Genomic DNA, 15,939 nt, shown 5'->3' on the forward strand with positions numbered 1-15,939 from the left:
GCTGTTGCTTTGGAGAACAGCCTGGCATTTCCTCTGAAGATTATGCATAGAGTGACCATGTGACCCAGCAATTCCAATTCTCGGTGTATAACCAAGAGAAACGAAAATATGTTCACACAAAACACCTGTACAAGAATGTTTATTGTAGCAGCAATATTCATACTTGCCAAAGAGTTTAAATGTAAATATCCATCAACTGATGAATGGATAAATTGTTGTATATCTATACAATGGATATTATTCTAAAACAAAAATACTGATACATGCTATATACCATGCATGAACCTTATAAACGTTATGTTGTGTGAAAGAAGCCAACCACAAAAGACCATATGCTGTATAATTCCATTTATATGAAATGTCCTGAAAAGGCAAATCTCGTGGTGACAGATTACTGTTGTGTAGGGCTGGGGTGGCTTGGGAGAAAAGGGGAATGACTGCTAATACGTAGGAGGTTTCTTGTTGGGGTGATGGAAATATTCCAAAATTGACTGTGGTGATGTTGCACAACTGTGTGAATAGATTAAAAACAATTGAATCTTTAAAATTAGGTAATACCAATCACTGCAAGATTCGAAAAAGATTGAATTTGCTAATCTCATGGCTATGTCATTGCGTTTGTCACATGTTCAAACCCATTAGTAACTGTAGACAGGAGTTGAACCATTGCAAGGGGCGCGAACTTGCGAAATAACAATAAATTGAACTCAGTATTTTATGGGGGAAAAAAGGGGAATTCTCGTCTACCTGCAAGGGAGACTTGTACTGTAAGACACTGTCTCCCTGAACAAAGCCAGAGCTGAGTTTACTTCAAGTTTTGGGAAGCCTGGCGTTCAGGAATTGATGGTCTTTCAGAAACGAGAGTGGAGAGTGATTGAAGGACTTTTAGTGTGGTCAGCGCCGCAAAGCCGTTGTGGACCCGCTGACTTTCAGAAGCCCGGTCACTGGGGTGAGGCATTTGCTGATTGGCTGTTGTCGACAATCTTGGGGGCTGTCATTGATTGGCTGACATTCAAAAGCTTGAGGCTATTATTGATTTATTAACTTTCGGAGAAGCATAGTTACCGAGTGAAGCTGCTGTTGATTGGTTCATTTTCAGAAACAGAGCCACTGGAGTGAGGCTGACGCTGATTGGCTAATTTTCAGAGCATGTGTATTGATCTGGAGTTCTCTCTAAATAGTGGTTTACTTGTTCACGTTTGGGACTTTAGCCAAAAAAAGTCTTTTCCTTTCTTGGATTTGAAAGCTAAGTACTTTTAATTCCCAGTTATTTCTTTTGGTTTTCCCCTAGATCCTCTCACCATAAGGGATTGTCCAGATCTTTTTTGTGTGTGTGGAGGTAGGATTTGCGGCTAGTGTTGCCATTTTAATGATTTAACCAATAACTGTGGTGAAATAAAAGGGAAAAAAGCTCTAATTTTTGTAATTTATTGAAAAATGAATACAGCACTTTAAGACATCCTGACAAAGTCATACAAGACGCAGGACAAAATCGTTAATACGTCCTGTATATTTAGGACGCCTGACAACTTTATGAATGAGGTATTATATCCCCCGTTTTATAGACAGAAAGATTGAGGCTCGGTGGGATTAAGTTTTTCCATCGCGGGGACAGTCGAGTCAGGATGCGAACGGTAAACGGCAGAGATCCTCTGGGACCCAGTGAGCCCCTAACACCCCTGTCCTGCGCGCGGCTGGGCGCGCATTGTTAAACGGACCGTTGCCAAGAATCGGCTGGGTTTTTGAAGGGAGGGTGCGCAATTAATTAGCAGGGAATGAGACAGTAGCAAGCCACCGGCCGGGGACACCCGGAGTAGCGAGCCGCGTACCGTCCTTCCGGACGTGCCCAGGACCCGCAGCAGCGAAGGCTGAACTGGAGGCCTAAACCGGGGAGGGGGCGGGGCTACGGCGAGGCCCCGCCCCCAGCGCGTCCGCGTGCGTGACTGGGGGGCGCCGCTGAGGGTTCCCCGCCAGGACGCGAGGTCTGCAGGCCGGGCAGAGTGGCGGCGCAGCAACCTTCACCCTAGAGAACCGCGCTTCCATCGCCAGGCCCGGCGGCTCAGCAGCGTGCGAAGGGCACGCCCCCAACCCGGATCTCGTCCAGCCCACCGCTCCCCTCCACGCTCCGTGCGCGCGCCCGGCACCGCCCCGCCCCTGTCGTCCCCCCGCGCCCCCGCCGGCCGGGCCCGCCCCACCGCTCGTCCGGCCAGAGTGCCCCTTGCAGCGGCACCGTGCTCCTCCTTCGCCCACCGCTATGGACATGTACCCCCGGCACCGGCTGGGGCTGTCCCGCGTGCGGTCCCCTGGGGGCCCCAGCCGCGGGTCGCCCTCCGTCAGGTACGCGGGGCCGGGGCCGCAAGGGGCTGCAGGGCCGGGGTTGCGGGCTAGCGGGGTCGGGTGACGCCTCCAGCCGCAGGGCGTGGCCCGACATGGCTTCCTCGCGGGCGATTCTCCCTTCAGCAGCTCTCAGCGGAACGTTTCCCTAGGAACGGCGCTCTCTGTGGAGACTCCTACAATGGCTCCTCACTAATAGGCAACCCCACAGCGGCTCCCCTGTGAAGACCCCCTACTATGACATCCCCTCCTGCATAGCATATGTGTCACAGAAACGGTTATCGATACTAGAGACTCCACCCACATAGAACCTCAAATGGGTTCCCCCAAAGCTCCCTACAGCAGGTCCCTCTAGACCCTTTCCCCGTGACTGCAGCTTTCCTAAACAATATCCCACAACCCCCACACACATTGATAGTAGCTCCCCTACTGCATGTTTCCCCCACTTCCCCCTCCCCAGCCTGCGTCGCGATGCCCCCTTACCCTATAATGTAGAGCTCAGGTTGGGAGGAGGTGGAGTTCATTGGGGGCGCCGAGGGGGAAAACTAACTGGATGGAAAGAGAAAGAGGCCCCGAGTACCCGAAAGCGGTAGGCGCCTGGCCCTGAGCCTAGAGGTAGCCTCAGGATGGTAGTGGGGAGCTGGTATTGGGGAGGATCCTCCCTCCTTATTTTGCCTGGTTGATGTTGGAAGATCCGTTTCCGATTTCTGTTTCCAGTGCCTTTGAGGCTGACCTTGAAAATCTGGGCATTGTGATCGGAGGCGGTGTGGGGAAGCCAGCGGGGTGCGCAGGCTATGATGATGGAGGGGTTTGCGGCAGAGACCGTTGAGAGGGAGGGAGGGTGGGAGGGAAGGGGAGAGAGAAACGGTACTGCTAAGCTGTCATTAAACCAGAAGAGGGGTTTTTTGTTTGTTTTTTCTCTATTCTGGCCACTTAGCGAAGCACATATATTCTTGTTCCCTTGAAAGGAGGCTGTCAAACTTACACGTTTGGAGGGCTTTTCCTATATACTTGATATGGTGTTTTGGTTATTATTGTATTTTAGCTTTTTGCTTGCCAATCTTTTTTTTTTTTTTAATTAAATTCAGTTTTATTGAAATATATTCACATACCATACAATCATCTATGGTATACAATCAGCTGTTCACAGTATGATCATATAGTTATGCATTCATCACCATGATCTATTTCTGAACATTTTCCTTACATCAGAAAGAATCAGAATAAGAATAAAAAATAAAAGTAAAAAAGAACACCCAAACCATCCCCCCCATCTCACCCTATTTTTCATTTAGTTTTTGTCCCCATTTTTCTACTTATCTATCCATACACGAGATAAAGGGAGTGTGATCCACAAGGTTTTCACAATCACAGTCACCCCTTGTAATCTACATTATTTTACAATTGTCTTCAGGAGTCCAGACTACTGGGTTGGAATTTATAGTTTCAGGTATTTACTTCTAGCTATTCCAATACGTTAACACCTAAGAGGTGTTATCTATATAGTGCATAAGAATGTCCACCAGAGTGACCTCTGGACTCCATTTGAAATCTCTCAGCCACTGAAACTATTTCATCTCATTTTGCATCCCCCTTTTGGTCAAGAAGATATTCTCTATCCCACAGTGCCGGGTCCAGATTCATCCTCCGGAGTCATATCCTGCATTGCCAGGGAGATTCACACCCCTGGGAGTCGGGTCCCACGCAGAGGGGAGGGCAGTGAGTTCACCTGCTGAGGTGGCTCAGTTAGAGAGAGAGAGAGCGCCACATCTGAGCAACAAAGAGGTACTCAGGGGGAGACTCTTATTGCCAATCTGTTTTTTGTTGTGTTTTGTTTTTTAACTAGAACAAGTTCTTGGAGAGCAAGAACTAAGTCTTTGAACCCTGTTCCTCTCTTAGTTCCCCACATTCCTTCCCTCACCCAGCAATTAATACATGTTTGTTGAATGAATAAAGGATGGGGCAGTGGGGCTAGATACCAATGAACCCTCTCATTTAGAAGCCCTAATTTGCATCTAATTCAGCAGGTGAACATCCTTTGAACTGCTCTGCCCTTCAAGGGAATGTCTTGGGGGCTTTACAGTTCCCAGTGTTTAGCCATCTCCAGTTCCCTCCTTACGTTTCTGACAGTTTCACAGTTAGATAATATTTGAACTTTGTATAGAAACCCCACAGGATACATTAGAACTTGGGGCAGCCATGTGTTAAATTTAGGCTCTGTGTAGACTTGAGGTTCATTCCAGATCATCTTGAGATTGGGTCATCACCCAAGAGGCCACTCTCTTCAACAAATTTTTGAGGCTTTTAGAAGAAAAAAAAAATCGGCTTTCCATCTCTAAACTTAACTGCTACTTTTCTTGTTTCTAGTAGCATGGCAGTGTTCTGCCATTTTCTAAAAAAGGTATTTGTTTTTATATTAAGAAGTGTATTGGCTAATTATATTGAAACTCCTACTAATCTTCCATCAATTTGGTTTTAGTGAAACTTGTTAGATTCAGAGAAGGGTGCAAGGAACCCCAAGTCCTGGCTGTTCTGTACCTTTGGTAAAAGAAATTTGGTGAAGGTTGCCTTCCTTTTCCCACCTCTACAGAACTGAACATGCTTTCTTATCTGTTCTTTTCAAGCCTTTCCCTTTTTGACATTGAACCTTTCTAGCAGGTTTGGGCTCAGCACTTGCCTTCACCCATATTTGGCTTCTTTGCTACACTCTGACTCCTGGGTGATGAAAGAAGCAGGCCTAACTGGTGAAATTACATTCCTCAAGACCCATGGATAGTACTTTGTAATTTTGTTGTTCTCTTCTAGCGATAAGAGTCCATTTTCACAGATGGAGAATGTAGATCAGGAATTAAAATATTATTGCTTAGAACTAGAAGCTTCTTTTTAAGATGTGATAGTCATTCGTTCTGTCCATCAAATATTTTCGAGTCCTGTCTCCTGTGCATGTGGCAGAATTGTACTTTCTTGTCCCCTTGAAGTTGAGTATGGCCATGTTTCTTTTGGTCAGTAAAATGTAAGCAGGAGTGATGTGTATCCCTATGTGGTAAGAGCTGCTAGTGTATGATTTGCCACTCCCCTCTGTCGGGACTGTCATTGTCCAGGTGGTGGTACTCCATCGGTCTGGGACCCAGACAAGCTTCTTGTGACCTATGTTAGGCAGGTAGAGTGAGCAAGAAAGAAACCTTTGTTGTTTCATGTCACAGGGATTTTGGAGTTCTTACCAAAGTATAACCTAAGGAACCAGTGGAAATCTAACTGAAGTCTAATTTCCAATTTCAAAATATTTTTCTCCACAGGGATCCAATCCATTCCTGCTTGGGATATGTTCAATAGTTTAAAATTTCACCGCCTCTTTATACAAATAATCCAACATTCACTGTGTTAGGTGCTGTGGATTCAGACAAATAAGACAGACTCCTGCCCTCAAAGAGCTCTCAAGTAAGGGGGAAGAGACAAAAAAGAGCAAAAATCATGATACAGTGTGATGAGATGTAAATACTGAGGAAGAAATAGGGCTGAAGGGACAATAATGCAAATAGGCATAGTTTTAGCCTCAGTCGTTGGAAGAATGGAGTTGCCATTAACAGACATTGGTAACACCGGAAGAAAAGCATGTTTGTGGAGAATAAAGTGTTCATTTTTGACATGATTCAGTTTGAGATGCCTAATAGATATCCAGGTGGAGATACTGAATCGGCAGTTGGATATATTAGTCTGGAGTTCAGGAGAGAGGTTAGGGCTGGAGATACCATCCATTACACTGATTACTTCCACGTTTTTATTTAAAGCCATAAGACTAGAGGGAGATCCAGGCACTCTAGATAGAGAAGAGGGTGTCTGAGCCCCTAGGATATCCCGTATTTAGGGTAAGGAAGGCAAGAACTTTCCAGAAAAGATGGAATAATGTCTTCCAAATTCTGAAGGCAAATGGTTTGAGGTAGGAGAAGAAACAAGGACAGTTATGAAAAGCCAAATGATAAATCCTGTTGCTAGACTAATGAAGACTAAGAATAGATTATTATATTTGATGATGTGGAGGTCATTGATGACCTTAAGAGTAGTTTGGGTGTAATGAAATGGTTTCAAGAGAAAATGGGATGAGAGGAATTGAAGACAGTGAATATAGACACCTCTTTCAAAGATTATTATAAGCAGAGCAGAGTAATGGGGCTGTTGCTGGAAGGAAATGAGGTGTTAAAAGAACTCATGGTTTGTTTTTCTTGTTTTCTTTTTAACTGTATCAAAAAATTAAAAAACAAACAATAGAAAAAGCCAAGATTTCAAACAAAACCAAAACAAAGGAATAAGAAAAAGCAAATAACCTAAAATAACTACATTGCTTCCAAGATATTCCTCCCATACCCCAAGAAAATTAACAAACCATAACCAAACAAAGGAATAAGAAAAACAAATAACCTAAAATAACTACATTGCTGCCAACTTGTTCCTACCATACCCCCCCAAAATTAACAAACCGTAGTCGTTCCTGGGCATTCCCATAACATTAAGTTTACCCTCCATAACTTATCTATTCTTACCAGATTGTCGTTCCCCCTTCACTATTTGCTGTCTATCACTAGATCCCCTACATTCTACAATATAAGACATTTATTTAACATTTTTCACAGAGTTCACATTAGTGGTAACATACAATATCTCTCTTTTTGTGCCTGGCTTATTTCGCTCTGCATTATGTTTTCAGGGTTCATGCATGTTGTCTTGTTTCATGACCTCATGCCTTCTTACTGTCGCGTAGTATTCCATTGTGCGTATATACCACATTTTGTTTATTCACTCATCTGTTGAAGGACATTTGGATTGTTTCCCTCTCTTGGCAATTGTGAATAATGCTGCTATGAGCACTGGTGTGCGGATATCTGTTCATGTCACTGCTTTCAGATCTTCTGGGTATATACCGAGAAGTGAAATTGCTGGATCGAAGGGTAACTCTGTATCTAGTTTTCTAAAGAATCGCCAGACTGTCTTCCAGAGTGACTGTACATGGTTTGTTTTTTGTAGGAGAGCAGACATTATAGCATATTTATAAGTTGATGGGAATGATGCAATAGGGAGGGAAAAATTGATGATGAAGGAAAGAGGAAGGACAATTGCTGGAATGAAGTTCTTGAATAGGTGAGAGGAAATGGCATCCAGTACACAAATGGATATGATGGCCTCAGGTTAGATAGTTATCCTAGTGCTGGTGGATTGGTAGGTTGGTTACTGATTACTTCTCTATTCTCCGTTAAGAGTGGGGAGAAGGTGTTGGAAGTTTGAGGAAAAAGATGGTGTAAAATTCATCCAGGAGAGTGGGGAAGAAGAGTTGAGTAAGGAAATTTAGTAGGATTGCCAGGCAGCACCAAGGTCCCATTTGATGTTTGTGGTCATAAATTTAAGGTGAGACTCAGTTAGCATAACTGTATGATTTTCCCTACATCTCTTTCGAGCTTCTTGGATGTAGAGCTCTGTGAGAGGAAGTGGCTGAGGTAGGGTAGAGAAAGAGAGGAGGTCAAGGAACTGAGAGATAGGATAGTAGAAGGATTATCAAGGTGCATATTGGGTTCACCGTGAATTAAGATATGAGATGTAATAAAGGAAGAGAAAAGTACCTAGAAGCTAAAATCTTTAGAGAATGAGGAGGACCAGGGGCCTGTAGATGTCTGTAACAAGAAGGTCTAGTAGGTGGATATCATCTGATGGTATGAGGAAATCATCAAAGAAATAAAACAATAAATTTTCCCAGGAGTAAAGGACTTGAGTTTCCAGATTAAAAGGACTAGCCAAGAATCCAACACATTGAATTTTTAATACCCATGCCAAGGCATAGCATCATGAAATTTTAGAGCACTATGAGGACAAGAGAATAACTACAAATCAAAGAGATAGGGTCAGGAATCATAAGATTCTAGCAGGGTTGGAAACTGGAAGATAATGGAGCAAGCAGTGCCTTCTGAAGGAAATAGATTCCCAACCCAGAATTCTATATCCAGCCAAACTCTTAGGCAGATATGAGGGAAGGATAAAGACATTTTCACAAATGCAAAGTCTCAAAATTTTATCTCCCATGCATCCTTTACTAGGAAGCCAATGGAGTGCTCCAGCAAAACAATCTGATTAAGGGAGTTCCTATGTTAGGCACCCCCATACCATGTACAGGTGGGATTCCTTCCTTGTCAAGGGACCCATAAGAAAGGACTTTCTTTGTTACCCCTGGAGCCATTTTTTAATTGCCATTTCCCACCTTGCTTCTCCTAGTGCTTGAATCAGTGTCTGTGACATCGTCAGCATGCACCAAATAGGAACTGCTAGTATTAGCTATTAGGAAACACTGCATGCACTAATTATTTATTGAATGCATAGAGAATAATTACAGGTGAAGCTGTGGACTATGTTAAATTTCATGGGTGTTCAGAGAATGAAGTCATAGATGTTAGCTGGGCTTTGAGAAGGTGATTCACCATGGTGATATTCCACTAAGTGCACTTGATTAAGGCCTCACAGAAGCAGGTTCTCTCTTCAGGTGATGTTTCTTGGCCAGTTGTCAATACTCCCCCCCACCCCATCCCCTTTTTAATTTTTTTGTTTACTATGCAATGTGAAATTTTAGAGCACTATAAAGACAAGAGAATAAATACAAATCACATAGGTAAGGTCGGGAATCACAGGATTCTAGCAGGATTGGAAGCTAGAAGATAATGGAGCAAGCAGTGCCTTCTGAGGGAAAATAAATTCCCACCCAGAATTCTATATCCAGCCAAACTCTTATGCAGGTGTGAGGGGAGGCCCTTTTAGCCATTTTTAAGTGCACAGTTCAGTGGCGTTAATTACATATACCATCACCACCATCCTTTAACTGAACTTCTTCATTAGCCAGAACAGAAACTCTCTACCCATTAATCAATAACTTCTACTCTCCCTCCTCTATCCCCTGGCTAACTTCTAATCTATTTTCTGTCTGTATGAATCTGCTTATTCTAGATATTTCGTATAAAGGGTATCGTACAATATTTGTCTTTTGTGTCTGGCTTATTTCACTCAACATAATGATTTCAGGGTTCATCCATGTTGTAGCATGTATCAGAACTTCATTCCTTTTTATGGCTGAATAATATTCCATTGTAGGGCTATACCACATTTTGTTTACCCATTCATCTGTCAACGGGCACTTGAGTTGCTTCCACCTATTGGCTATTATTAACGCTGCTATGAACACTGGTGTACAATCCATGATTCTCTTTTGGGTTCATAGATCTACAGTAGAAGGAGGAACTGCTATTGTGATACAGATGGTCCCTGCTTAAGAAAACTCAGATTGCAAGCTACAGTATAATACCTTGCCTGTCTGAAAATGCAGTGTTTCAGCTTCTAGTGTACTTGCTTGGTGGTGCCTATAGAAGCAAGAAGGGTATGCTTGGTTACGCTAGAATCCTGTGATTCCTGACCTTATCTATGTGATTTATATTTATTTTCTTGTCTTTATAATGCTCTGGTCTAAGAGTAGAAGCCTATGTATTTGCCCTTACACTTGAGTCTGGTATAATAGTATAATGAGGACTCTGTATTTAGCGAAGTTTGTGGCATTGATAGTACCTAATATCTTGACAGTGTTTCTTAGCTCTTGGGTGCTTCTGTGATATTCTAACCTCTAGAGAGGGGGAGAACATGAGATGAAGATGCCCTCAAGAGTTACACAACTTAAATTATTGTTGTTTTTTTACTTGAAATAAATTTTTAAAATTAAATTATAAATAAAATAGAAAAATAAAAAATAAACGTAAAAATAAATTTTAAAAATAAGGAAATTGTTAGCCATCACAGAAATGCAAATCAAAATCACATTGAGATACCACTTCACACACACTAGGATGGCTACTTTTAAAAAAAATAATAACAAGATTGGCAACGCATTCATTGCTGGTGGGAATATAAAATGGTGCAGTCACTGTGCAAGATAGTGTGGGGATTCCTCAGAAAATTAAGTATAGATCCCATATGACCTGGCAATCCCATTCCTAGGTATATACCCAAAAGAATTGAAAGCAGGGACTCAAACAGGTATTTACACACCACTGTTCATGGTGGCATTATTCACAATTGCCCAAAGGTAGGAGCAACCCAAGTGTACATCAACCAATGAATGAATAAACAAAATGTGGTATATATACATACAATGGAATACTATTCAGCTATAAGAAGGAACGAAGTCTTGATGCATGTGACAACATGGATGAATCTTGAGGACATTAATATGTTGGTAAAATAAACCAGACACAGAAGGACAAATACTGTATGATCTCACTGGTAAGAACTAATTATAATAAGCAAACTCATAGAGTTTGAATCTGAGAATATAGGTTACCAGAGGATAGAATGGGGCTAGAGAAAGGGAGCTGAAGCTTAATTTGTGCAGAATTTCTATTTAGGTTGATTGTAAATGTTTATAAATGGGTAGTGGTTATAGTAGCACATTACTGTGAAAGTAATTAACAGCGCTCAATTATTTTCATGAATGTGGTTGAAAGGGGAAGTTTTGGGTTGTGTATGTTACTAGAAAGAAAGTTAGAAGTTAAAACATGGGACTGTATAACACAGTGAACCCTGTTGTGGGTGATGAGCTGAATTCCAGAAGAATTCACGGACATGAATTATCTAATTCATGAAAGAAAAAAATGTTCAACAAATGTACAACACTATTAAAAAAGATGTTAATAATAGGGTGGTATATGGGAAAAAAGTACACCTAATGTAAGCTCTGGACTATGGTTAACAGTAATACTTTAATATTCTTTCATCAGTTGTAACAAAGGCACCACACTAATGCAAAATGTCAACAATGGGGGGTGTATGAGAACGCTGTATTTTTTTTTACGTGACTTTTATATAAACCTATAACCTCTCTTATTTAAAAAAACCAAACAATTATTTTTAAAAGTGCTAAGTGAAATGAGAAACAAAGTACTACATATTGTATGAATCCATTTATATAAAATGTAAATATTAATAAATTTATAGAGACAGAATTAGATTAGTGGTTATGTAGAACTGGGAAAGGATAGGGAGATTGAGAGGTGACTACTAAGGGAGTAATGAAAATGTCCTAAAATTGATTGTGGTGATGAAGGCATAACTCTTTGATTATACGAAAAGCCATTCATTGAACACTTTGAATGGATTGTATTGTACGTAAATAAATCTCAGTAAAACTGCTTTTAAAAAAAAGCAGTGGTCAGTGGATTCACCATTGCATGTAAGACAGAAGACTAAAAGAGCAGAGACTGTTGTTTAGCACTCCTAAATATTGTTCTGTGACTAACTTTATTGTCAGGAAAACAGTGAGATGTAGCAGAAAGGCAACGTTCCAAGTCAGGGTCCCTAGTGGCTCCCTGACTCTTGTGATCTTGGGCAAACTGCATCTTTTTTTTTTTTTTTCCCCCATCTTGTCATCCATCCGTGTTTGATGTATTCAAATTTCTAAGTCTGAATTTCCAAGTGAATCAGAAACATTTGACATAAGCTGCTTCTGGGGTCTGCTGAGTCTGAACTGTCTTCTAAAAGAAGAGCTTCGTAAAGTCACAGCTGACCAGAAGCCAGCTACCCAGGATGTGCCAGCCTGTTCAGGTAGACCTAGAAGCTGGAGGGCAGAGCTATGCTGGGCTTGAAGTGTTTGAAAGTTTCTGTTGAAAAGAAAAATAAAAAAAGGTTGGACACATACACAACAAACTCATAATAGTGACCTCTGGGGGTAGGGATCAATGTTAGCTTTATATGTAGTATTCCATTTTTTACCTTATAAAAGGAGAATAAATCAATATTTTGCATGTATATCTTTCAAAAAAGCACTAACGTAGATAAAAGCCAATCAGCATACATGCCAAAATGTTAACAGTGGTTAATTCTGGGTGTTAGGAATATGACTGACTGTGGTTTTCTTTATCCTCCTATGTATTTTTTTTTTTTTTTACTTAAAAATAAATAATTCAGTAAGTAAGTGACAAGTTTAGTGGTTCAGTGACAAAAAATAGGCTATATTCAGGTTAAAAATTAAATTTGGGAAGCAAGAAATTGTACAAAGGAAAAAAGAACTGAATTTAATTTTACTCCCTTAATAAGAAAATAAGAAAGTAATTAGGATAATGCTTTACTCTGGGAAGAGGACGGTCTTTGGACATTTTATATGCTTTTACTTTATTTGGCCAATATCCTTTTGGAAAAGAAACTCTCTTTTTGCTCCTGTTTTCAATATGGTCTTGGTTTTCGACAGCAGTAGTGGGGAAGCCGTTTGTTTCTTGAATCATATGATCTATTCATGTTTTTGTTACTGGCTGGTTGTAGGTTTGAAAATCAGAGAGCTCTTGGTAACCTTGGCAGTCAGTCAGCCTCTGTCCATGCGGGTTGGGAAGTGGGCCAAAGGGCCAACTTGATGTAATATTCCTAGTGCAGAAAATGATTGCAAGATCAGTTTTTTATTAAACATGAAAAAGTGGAAAGAAGGGGCAGGCGGTCATCATTTCCAAATGGAAAAAGATTTCCTACTTTAATTTACATGATCTTCGTGCTGTTTCCTCTGCTGCTTCTGAAACCTTGTTACTCCACATGTCCCTCTTCCCTTTGCCTCAAGTTTTTATTATGAAAATGTTCAAACAATACAGATCAGTTGAAAGAATAGTATGTCATACCGCCACTTAAATTCAATAGTTAACATTTTTATACGTGCTTTGTCTTTATTTTTTGTTTGTTTTGTTTTCCTCACTCTTTCTTTTCTGCTGAACCTTTTCGAAGTAAGTTGTAGACATCATGACTGCCCTCCTAAGTTCTTCTCTGTGCATATGCTAAGAGGATATTCCACTACATAACCACAATAACTGTATCTCACCTAAGAAAATTAAGTTATTCCCTGATACCATGTCATATACCTAGTCCATACTGAAATTTTCTCAAATGTCTCACAGATATTTCCCTGTTTAAAAAAAAGGTCAAATCAAGGTTCATACATTGCATTTTGTTATTCTCATTTTTTAATTCTTTTACTCTAGAAGAGTTCTCCGTCTCTGCTGTTTTTGTTTTATATAACGCTGAGGTTTTTTTAAGAAGCAGCTTTATTAAGATGCATTCACACACCATACAGTCCATCCAAAGTGTACAGTGATTCACAGTATCATCAACGTAATTGTGCATTTATCATCACAGTCAATTTTAGAACATCTTCATTACTCCCCTCCCCCCAAAAAACCCCCAAAACATCCCATACCCCTTATTCCCCTCCCCCCTTTTGTTTACCTTAGCATTGGTGTGGTACATTTGTTACCATTGATGAAAGAATATTAAAATATCACTGTTAACTATAGTCCATAGTTTGCAATGGTGCATTTTCCCCATATAACATTCTATTGTTACATTGCTAACTCCTTGTAATAGTGATGTACGTTTGTTCTAGTTCATGAAAAAGTTTTTATATTTCTGTTAGTCACAGTCATTGTCTACCACAGGGTTCACTGTTATAACAGTCCCATGTTTTATCTTTAGCTTTCCTTCTAGTGACACACACAACTCTAAACTTCCCCTTTCAACCACAAACACACACATAATTTGGTGCTGTTACTTACACTCACCGTAATGTGCTATCTTCACCTCTGTCCATTTCCAAACATTTAAATTCAACCTAGTTATAAATTCTGTACCCATTAAGCATCTGCTCCCTATTCTTTACCTCATTCTGTTTCCTGGTAACCTATATTCTAGATTTTAACTCTTTGAGTTTACTTATTACAATTAGTTCATGTTGGTGAGATCATAGAATATTTGTCCTTTTGTGTCTGGCTTATTTCACTCAACATAATTCCTCAAGGTTCATTCATATTGTCACATGCATGGGGTTTCATTCCTTTTTACTGCTGAATAATGTTCCATTGTATGTATATCCCACATTTTGTTTAAGCATTCATTGGTTGATGGCTACTTGGATTGTTGATACTGAGTTTTTGAAGAGATAGGCCAGTTGCTTTTTCTGGATTTGTCTGATAACTTTTCTCATGGTGTTATTTCACTTTGTTCCTCTAAAGTTCCTCTAAACTAGACATTGGTCTCAAGTCTTGATTTGACCCAGAGCAAACATTTTTGGCGGAAATACTTTCTAGGTGACATATTTCAAACTTTAGGAGGTACCAACATGTCATTTTGAAGTAGTGAATTAATTTGTGCCTCTTAAAAAAAAAATCCAATATGGTTAGATAAGAATTCTCTTCAATTATTTTACAATTGATAGTAATGACACTGGTATGGTGAAGAGGATATGTAGCCTAAGTATGCTCTTTAAATTAAAATCTCGAGTGAGAAAAAGTACCTGACTTGTATCAAAGATGGGCTATCTTTCCTTTTCGTGTTTTGGTTGTACCTTAGATCTTCTGGAGCTTCTTGAAGTCAGGGACTATATTCTGTTTTACTTTTTATCCGTAGCGCTTGGCACAGTATTCCACACAGTCTTGCTTTTGGTAAATGGGCATAGGATCTCTTACTGTTGCTGTAGGAAATATGTTTTGGTTTTCTAATTTAATGGAAATAAAATTTATTGGAAATCATTATAGTCATTTTTACTTTAGAAGTGGGTTGAATTGAATGTCAGCCATTTGGTGCTAGTATTAAAGTACTTGTCGATTCCTAGGCTGGTCTAGTAAAAGACCACAGAAGCCTGGGGATGGAAGGGGTGTACACATTACCACTTCCCTGACAGGTGGAGGCACTGCTTCTGCAGGGGCTGCTCCAGGCTTGGCCATGCACTACCCTCAGGGGTAGCCCTTTTCTGTAGTCAGAGGAGCTCGAGTTACCGGGACCTTCTCCCTTACACTGAGGTGGTCTGTTTTCCTAATGTTCTCCTGCGCGTCCTGTTTTTGTTCCATGGGCCTGGTCATTTCCCTCTTTTACATGGCAACCCTCCAGTTATCTCATATTCTTTAATTTGTGCATGGCATTCTGTGTCTTTTCTCTAGCCCAATGTCCCCAGTTCCATCCCTTCTGTTGTGAGACAGCATGTTATATGGAAAAGGGTATGGGCTTTGGCATCAGGTAGACTTGGGTTTGAAACCTGGCTCTTCTGTCTGTCTTACAGGTACCTAAGTATAGTGCATAATATACAGTGTTTTTTTTTCCTTAATAAATGTTACTTTTGTTTCTCCTTTGTTGTCCTGACCCATCTTTGTATGTGCACTGGTTTCTTTATGTCTCTTTTAATATGCCATGCAGAATCATACAGAGTTTCAGTTGTAATCTCACCAACATTCTGTAGAGAGCATCAACTCTTTTTTACCAGTATTCTCTTATGAATTTTTTGAAATATATCATTAAATTGAAAGAATTATACTGTGAACAAATGCATATATAACCACTACCAAAATCTTTCATCAACATTTTACTATACTTGCTTTATCATATATCTGTCTGTCCAATTGATCTGTCCCCTCTGTTTGTTCATCAATTCATATTATTTTTGGTGCATTTCAAAATAAATCGCAGAGCTTAGGATATTTCCCTCTAAATACTTCAGCTAACACATCTTAACTAGAGTTCAGTATTTGATTATGGCTGTTTTCCTTTGATGGAAATGTTTCACAA

At 40.4% G+C, this 15,939-nt stretch overlaps 1 protein-coding gene across 3 annotated transcripts in view; it reads left to right on the forward strand.

Moving 5' to 3' along the window:
* The first annotated feature begins 2,171 nt into the window (after window positions 1-2,171).
* C19H20orf194 (chromosome 19 C20orf194 homolog) overlaps window positions 2,172-15,939 on the forward strand; it is a 162,491-nt gene continuing 148,723 nt past the window's right edge. For 2 of the 3 annotated variants that reach the window (XM_037812151.1, XM_037812152.1), the window contains exon 1: window positions 2,172-2,337. In XM_037812151.1, the coding sequence (XP_037668079.1) occupies window positions 2,255-2,337 (83 nt within the window). In that variant the 5' untranslated portion in view covers window positions 2,172-2,254. The remainder of the gene's footprint in view (window positions 2,338-15,939) is intronic. The other variant, XM_037812153.1, reaches the window with a different exon arrangement.

Source organism: Choloepus didactylus, chromosome 19 (assembly GCF_015220235.1).
Source record: "Choloepus didactylus isolate mChoDid1 chromosome 19, mChoDid1.pri, whole genome shotgun sequence".
Taxonomy (NCBI): Eukaryota; Metazoa; Chordata; class Mammalia; order Pilosa; family Megalonychidae; genus Choloepus; species Choloepus didactylus.